Source organism: Anneissia japonica, unplaced genomic scaffold (assembly GCF_011630105.1).
Source record: "Anneissia japonica isolate Jap-2015-1 unplaced genomic scaffold, ASM1163010v1 scaffold287600_len331809_cov165, whole genome shotgun sequence".
NCBI classification, from domain to species: Eukaryota; Metazoa; Echinodermata; class Crinoidea; order Comatulida; family Comatulidae; genus Anneissia; species Anneissia japonica.
This window is the reverse complement of record NW_022703713.1, coordinates 255,902-264,591: the sequence shown is the minus strand read 5'-3', so window position 1 is coordinate 264,591 and position 8,690 is coordinate 255,902. Positions and strand designations below refer to the sequence as shown.

At 34.2% G+C, this 8,690-nt stretch overlaps 2 protein-coding genes across 2 annotated transcripts in view; one reads left to right on the top strand and one right to left on the bottom strand.

Moving 5' to 3' along the window:
• Nucleotides 1-541: 541 nt before the first annotated feature.
• On the bottom strand, nucleotides 542-2,889 carry LOC117104508 (the record flags this gene model as incomplete). Its single annotated transcript, XM_033245364.1, is given in 2 exon segments — nucleotides 542-2,078; nucleotides 2,276-2,889. Coding segments are annotated over 2 exon segments (609 nt in total). The 3' UTR covers nucleotides 542-1,979.
• A 463-nt stretch (nucleotides 2,890-3,352) lies between these two features.
• LOC117104509 (alkaline ceramidase 2-like) overlaps nucleotides 3,353-8,690 on the top strand; it is a 16,124-nt gene continuing 10,786 nt past the window's right edge. Inside the window, exon 1 of the mRNA XM_033245366.1 lies at nucleotides 3,353-3,543. The gene's annotated coding sequence lies outside the window, so the exon portion shown is untranslated. The remainder of the gene's footprint in view (nucleotides 3,544-8,690) is intronic.

The following is an 8,690-nucleotide window of genomic DNA, read 5'->3' as shown; positions in this document are numbered from 1 at the left end:
CTCTATAGATGAGTTCAAAAGGACAGAATAATATTTCTTTGTGTTAATATTTCACCACCTATCACTCCACTCTTTCAGGTTTGATTCACTTGATTTGCTTCGTCTAGTTTTTTTGGAAGATGCTGTCTTGGATCCAGTTGCTTTACTTGCCTAAAAAAAATTAAAAACATTACAATATTATAGAAAAATACCTATCTTTTTATTAAATGGAGTTTTAAGTTATTATTATTTTATTATATTATTCTCAATTCATGGGCTTAAATCTTTAAAAGGTTTCTAAAAAAAAATTAATATTTCCTTCTAACCCATAAGGCTCAATTGGTAATCTATGTCTATTCAATTACCTCAGAACTTTGCGGGGACTGTTTTTCCATGTTTTTGCTCGCAGAGGTACTTCTTTGTTGCATCTTCTGTGGTTGTCGCATCCTCATCTGTGCAGCTGACAGTCCTCGCTTTGTGTCTAATGGAGGGAGATCTCCTCTTGACGAATTCGTACTAATACCTGTCTCTTATACACATCTTCTTCAAGTTTATTAGCTACTGGCATCGAATATAGCACACATTCATTCATCAATAAAAATGCTTATATTTATGAGTTCTACTAGCTACTGTACATTGTGATTTCTTGTGAACCCGATGGCATTCAGTATTAGGAGAAAGGAGGGGATTCGATGAGTAATTGAAAGGGTGCTAGCTCTCAAAACAGGTGATATGAGATGATTTTTATCATCTTGAGCGTGCTTTTCTTGCTTGAACATTTTCATGGTGGGAGGAAGGGAAGGAGAAACTGGGAGCACAACTTTTTTGGGGTCTTGGGTGCGCCCCAACCCTGGCACACCCCTAGATATGCACTTGGATGACCCTGAGTATTAGTATTATGCAATGCACACACATGCACCCAAGACTCTCAATAGCGTATATAACTGTCCTACTTGTAGGTGACAACCATCTTTTTTGCAAGAAATAATACACAACAATACAATTCGAGGTTTAGGGAGTTGTTTTGGTCATAAGAAAAAAATCATGCAACACTGCGACAGAAACAGGGATGGCGCCATGATTTGCCCGACGGGAGATCCGAGGTCCCCAACAGGGGCTGCATGTCACCAAAAAGAGCAAAGTGGGCGTGGTCGGGCGTCGCTCACTCAAAATAATTTAAAAGTGGTTGAAGGGGAAAAATCCCCGAAAAAGCAATTTAGAGGTTTCAAGTGCTTATTTAATCAATTTTAGAGTTTACTAATACTATATGTAGAAAATACATTTTCTTTTTCTCCCCTGATGAATTGAATTGTGGTTTTTTCTCCCCAACAGGGGGGTGGGACGGGGTTACTCCCCAAGGTGCCATGGCCCGCACTGGCGCCACCCCAGGAGAAGGTACAGTAAGCTGGCTATAACTCCACTCCAAGTAGTAGGCCTATGTATGAAGCATGTGTGACTATTAGTATGATTAAAACTTTTCGATTTAATACGATTAAAATTTCTTGATTTTTTTTACATTGTATTTTTACCTTGCTGTTGTGTTTGAAATAAAAAAATTATTGAATGAAATGAATGAATTAAACTTACGTAAAATATAAAGTACAGAACACCTACTGTACAGTATTTATAAAGTGCTGGAAGTGTGTTGACAGCACAGTACTAACAGTAGCGTAAAGTATTTTAGTAGCCTACAGTAGATGTAATGTACAAGAAACTGACTATTATTACCAGACATTGTATATAAAAAATAATTTTACTTAAATTTTAAAGTAAGTTTTGTGACTAAATAAACTAAAACATGGTTTCTTACATGTTGCAATGATATTTCATAGCATACAGTAAGTCTTAAAATATTCTCTGACAAAAAACCCAATAATACACTATTATATATTGCCCTATGTATATTTATAAAATACAATATTACTGTATATTTCCAATAGATATCAATACTCTATAGATGAGTTCAAAAGGACAGAATAATATTTCTTTGTGTTAATATTTCACCACCTATCACTCCACTCTTTCAGGTTTGATTCACTTGATTTGCTTCGTCTAGTTTTTTTGGAAGATGCTGTCTTGGATCCAGTTGCTTTACTTGCCTAAAAAAAATTAAAAACATTACAATATTACAGTATATATATTATTATCTTTTTATTAAATGGAGTTTTAAGTTATTATTATTTTATTATATTATTCTCAATTCATGGGCTTAAATCTTTAAAAGGTTTCTAAAAAAAAATTAATATTTCCTTCTAACCCATAAGGCTCAATTGGTAATCTATGTCTATTCAATTACCTCAGAACTTTGCGGGGACTGTTTTTCCATGTTTTTGCTCGCAGAGGTACTTCTTTGTTGCATCTTCTGTGGTTGTCGCATCCTCATCTGTGCAGCTGACAGTCCTCGCTTTGTGTCTAATGGAGGGAGATCTCCTCTTGACGAATTCGTACTAATACTACTACTAGTACTACTAGGCCTAGGCCTACTAGAACTCCTAGATTTTTTCTTTTTTCCATCTGGTATTGATATTCCAGGACTCTTTTTCGTTGAACCTTCTTGTTTCGATAAATGGGCTTTTAATATCCTGTTCAGTTGCAAAGCATCTTTCAATAAAATGTCTGTTTCTTCTTCTGTTAAATTTACACTTTCTAGCTGACGACAAATTAAATCAGGGTCAACAAATGGCGGACAATAATTATCATGTTCACCTGACTCGGGTAATTGAATATTATTATTAGAATGATCTTGCTCCCCATTTGCAACGTCTAGACCAATGCTTAAGTTTTGGTACTGATCTTTGTCTTCCATTCCTCAAAACGCAGATAACGTCACTCATCAAGCCATGCAAGGAACGGGGATCGGAGCAGCAATCAACCCGGTTGGCTTTGTTTCACGGCACTCGCGGCGGGCGGCTAGTAGTAGTAGAGTTGGCCTAGTAGCTGGGCCTACGCTGAATTGCGTTACGAAAGGCTAGGCCTAGTACAGAAATAGAACGGCTTATTTAACTAAATATATAAGCCTAGGCCACCAGGTTCAACAGATTTCACCCAAACGCATTGGACGGCCGGAAGGAAATAAAAATACCGAAAACTACACACCATCGACAAAAAAAAGGACACCACTGGCAAGCAGTGACTGGCTTTTTCGTCGCGACAGCAACAATAAACCACCTCTTCCAAGTTATTTCTAGCAATGAAAATAAATTATAGAAATTAAATCTTTCAGTCTAAAGTATAATCTATATAATACAATTTTATTTCATAGTATATTATTATTTAAGTTTAAGTATATTTATATTATATTATAAATAGTCAACTTTTGCCTTATAACAAAATAAGCATTGTCATTATTTTCATTATACACATGTGTGACGTTTTGATAATTAATCAGCTGCAGCAGGTCGATGCGGTGTATGTCGTCCTGTGCAAGTGAGTGCCGAAAATACATTTAAAAAAATGTATACGAAAAATTGACAAAGACAAAGAAAAAGAAGTCAACCGTAAATTTTGTGTACATATGGCTTGTTCATTCACAATCTCAACAACTTGATATATTTTCTAGGAAAGGTATGTATGTGGAAAGTAACCTATAAATTATTATATAGGCCTATGTGTACAGTTATTATTAAGTTGATAAATTAATTTTAAAAAGTCGAGACAAACACATGTTGGCCTCTTCGGGCCTAGGCTAGGTGGACTGCTGTGTAAAGCTTAGTAGAAGCAGAGCAGTCACGTAGGCCTAGGCTAGTAGGGCCTAGACTAGGTAAAACGGTATATCCGGTGGAAAGACTATCTTTTTTGTGTATTTTTCGAAAGCTTTGTCTACACTATTAAATTTCATAAAAAGAAATTGAACACGTTTAACTTTTTTGATACAATTTGATGATGTGATGACGTCATCGTACCATATATGGGCACATCACATTTTTTGTCACATAAAATTTGATAGTGTAGACAAAGCTAGTGCTAATGAACTTTTGCACCTAACTTTTAATTCTTAATTTTTTTACCTCAATGTTCTTCTCACAGCTACTGTACAACACATAATTATAAAACATTTTTAAAGGATTCAACCACTTACAAAAAGTTACAAAGTACATTTTTCAACAAAAAAGATGCATAATTACTGTATAAGCACCGGTTGATACACAGGGTTTCCGTGCTTGAGCACAACAAGCTGTACTACTATTTTGCAATAAGAAATTGCCAGAATGTCCGAGTCAATTCTTATATTTTGAAACAATTAAAGGCCAGTCTTATAATTTTAATCAGAATTTTCCCATGAAACATCCGACGACAAAATGTGGCATCATGCAGTACCATCTTTTTGAACTTCCTTGCATAATTGAGGTGAATCTAACCAACATTTATCATTGGCTTTGATAATTGTTTTGCTGGATTAGGCCTAGGCCCTATATCTGTGTACACATTTGGATCATTACTATATTTTTGAATTAATTATTGTACATGTGAATTTCATGTGAACACATACTGTTGTCAAACAACAACACCATACAATATAGCGCATAACTGAAATGACATACGAACCCAAATAAATCAGTTTTCATAAACATTTAATCAAAAAACTTCGCGCTGTTCAGACATTCTGATGTCAGAAAGAAGCATTGTAATTTGTATATTTTTCTAAAAAAAATGTGACGATTTTCAAGAAAAAATATATAAAACACAATTTAATAGTGCTCCCACAATATCTCGATTGAAGCATGCCTGAAGCCAGCGTTGGCGCCAGAAATTTGACGACAAGGGGTCTGACGTGTCCGACGGACGGGTCCTAACTAAAGGGCTGACGAAGCCTCGGTCAAAGACCTGCAATAAAAATAAATCATTTGATAAGGTTCATCTAGGTGTTAGTTTCTAATTCTATGGCTTAGTATGGTCCAAAATGTGCTTTTAGACCAATAGGGAATGGCAATCAAAATAAAATTATTTCAAAAGGTAAATTATATATTTTTAAAATTTTCGATCCGACGGCCTAATCGTTTGTCAGACGACAGTGGGCTAGGCCTTCCTGAATGTAAAATCATAGATAAAAGAACACTAACAACTTTAATTGCAACATTTAAATAATACTTTAATTAACAATCAGCCCATTTGATGGCGCCCACTGTTGCTCGGGATTAAGCCCTGAAAACTTTTGGAATGCACTGATTTTAAGGTCTCACAAGCTACTACAGTATTTACCACTTGCCTGTCCCGAACACCAAATAAAAATCAACACCTGCATTTTCACAAATAATGGGAAATCCTATCAGATAACTTAAATTGACAAGCATGCAGTACTGTACAAAAACATTTTATTTTATATAATTTTCAGCGACTTTTCAAAATAATTGGTCGCGACCCATAGTTTGAACAAGGATTTTAACTGGTAAAATTCCTTGTTTGAATATCAAGGGATTAGGGGTTTGATTCAATGGCTGGGTAATAATTCGAATAGCACACGGCCAGCCTTCTTGGCATGATGGGCTATGAAATACTAGCTATTATTAGTAGTACACACTGGCTTATGTAGCTTAACAAATAAAGGAAAACCCACCTATTGTTTGAATGTCCTGAACTAACATAATGAAAATTGGTGGCAAGTGAAATTAAATGATTTCGGATCTATCCAGGAATTCGAAATAATGTAGAGGGGCCCAGTGAAGTACTTTGACAGATTGAGATGTATTTAAGCTTTGTCTGCACATTTTATTTGACAAAAAATGCGATGTGCCCATATATGGGTATGATAAAATCATATCACAACTATCAAATTGTATCCAAAAAAAGTTGAACATGTTTCAACTCTTTATTTTCCATCACATTTATGTGATGCTTTTTTGATGAAATTTGATAGGGTAGACAAAGCCTAAGACTTAAGTTTGAATATAATTTTGTTTTCTCCCATTTTTGTTTTTTTTTTATTTTGAAAAATTAAGGGGAAAATGGACTGGGTATAATGACATGATGGAGTCAAAAAAAAGAATTTTTTTATAGTATTCAGTACATGCAGTGGCAGCACCAGTGACATTTGAGAGAGGTACAGGAACCCCTGTCAGACCAATAATATTTTGAGTGAGATAAGAGTGCCATTCTGGGGATCTAGATGCCTATTCTTAAGATTGCTTCAACCATTGTGGGGAGGGAGAAACCTTGCAGGGGATCTCGGACCTATTTTCAGGGACCTTCGACCTTTTATCAAAGAATCTCTGGTGTGCTACAGGATGGTATTATTAATACTGTGTGAACAAGTGTGTTTTGTCAACGTTACTTATCGAATTACATCCTTAATCTATTATTCCAAAACGAAGTTGCTGGTATTCTGGCCGAGAAATAACAAAATGCTGGTACGTTTGTAAATTATTATTTATTCAGGTAATTGTTATATATTAAAAAATGAATACATCTTAATAATTGGTTCTTATTTATTTTGTGAAAATATAATATTTCACATCCAATTCAGAGTGCATGATTAGGCTAAATTCTTCTGTGGCTAAAGGTCATTGAACTGTGAATTTCTATCTAGTAATGTCTTTACTGGCTCTCACTTATGTGATGTTTTTTCTCATATTGTGATTTGTGAATATTTTAACTGCTTGTATTTCCCCAAAATTTTCATCAAATTTTAGATCAGGGGATATTTTTTAACTGTTTTTCAGTTTTTGTAGAGTGAACTGTTTTCAGTCTTTTTAGTCATCGTGGTTTAAATAAGATTTGAAGCCAGTAATTAGAAGAGAGACATCTTGCCACCAAGCTATGGTTTCACTAGTGCCCCACCAATAATATTCTTGTAAATGTTGGGTAGGCTAAATTCTCCAAGGTTAATATTTATTTCTGAATCTTTACTGTATATTGTAAACATAAAAATGCAGAAAAATGATACCAAAATGTACAAATAATAATAATAATAATAATAATAATAATTACTTTATTTAAACACGGAAAAACTTGATCACCCAAGGGTGTTTTTCATCAAGGCCGTGCAAGGCCATAAGTGGTAAAATATAAAAATACAAAATACACAAAATACATAACAAAAGTATAAACATTAAAGAATTTGATTAAGTAATAAATGTGATTAAAATGTGAAATTAAATAGTATCTTTAGTTTAAAATAAATCAAAAACATATACATTAATTAATTTAATATACATACAGTAATTGATTAATTTCAATTAATTAAAATCTATTCAGGTACCGTAATACTATATACAAATGTCTACAAATCCAGAATTCTAATCAAAATATTGTTAAATTATTCATAATTATCAATATTTATTTATTCTTTCTTTATCCAGAAATGCACTTCCACTGTTCCAGGGTTCGAAAAAAACGCTGGTCCGCTGCCAATGGCTAGTAAAATGCATGGTGGACCTGTTAATTATCCCAATAAGTCCGCATTGACCAGTTAAAATTTCAATGAAAGTCTAACAAAATACCTAAAGTTTTACTCATTCACCTCTTAACGATGTCTTTACAAAATATTTCACATAATAGATAATGTCAACAAGATTGCTATTTTCTGTTTATTGTCATGTTAATGTCAGCTACGAACAGCCTCTGGCTCAGTCATTGAAGGCGAACAGATGAACATCACGCAGTAGCTAGGCCATGGAGGAATCCATGGCTAGACGTACAGAGGGAAATCACCATCTCCGCATGTTACAGAGACAAGGAGAAGTTGATTTCCATCTGTGTGAGCACTGTGAAGTGAAAACATCCATGTCATGTATCCATCCCACAATGCAATGTGGGACAAAAAGTTAATAAACAATGCAAAGATTTCCGGACGAAATACAGTGAATGAACCATTCGTACAGAGCATAGTCCCAGTAGCGTTGTCATGCTGGAGATTATCTATTAATTAAAATGACACAGCAGTAAAATGTTAGATAAAGTGATAGTTATGCCTTTCATTGTTTATAATAAAGTGCATTTTCGCCTTATGAATACTTAAAAATCGATTGTAATCAACCTGAAATGAAAAAGGAACTCAAAGCAATTGTTTCTATGACGGCTCTTTTTCAGTAGACGTTTAATTCGGATTTGGTATGTCATTACATTTATATCAGTCTACATGTAAATTACACTCACATTCCCCAAAAACATTGCTAAACGGAGGAAATTTGCAGAGAATGAAATTTAAATTTGTTAGATTTATTTTAGATTTGACTCTAAAACAAAACCACAAGGTTTTCTTATTTATTTTAATAAATTTGTTTAATTAAAAATTCAGCAAGCTGTCACGCACTATGAAACTTTGGGCGATCTGACGTCATGAGAGCCAAGCACATGGGATTTTTGCCCAGCCACATGACCCCACGAAAAAAATTAACCAATTAGAGGGCAGAGTTTAGGAGGCGCGACCTGATATTTACAACAAGTCGCATCGTGACCGCGAAGAATGTGTTGTGTTTACAGTTTAGAAAAAAATGTCAGACCGAAAATGCACGTAAAAACAATATAAAAGCATTCATTTTAATTGGTACAGTAATTCAATTTGCTGTGCATTACAGCTAAACAACAGGTACTGTACGTTTTATATGTTAAATACTAGAAATTGCAAATTGCAAGTGAAGTGCTGCGAAGTACAACTGCATACAGTATAAATGTTCTTCGAATAAAATTATTTATGCGAGTCAAGTGAAAATAATGAATAATAAAAATATAACAAATAATATGAGACACGACCCATTGTCTATATTAGAACACTG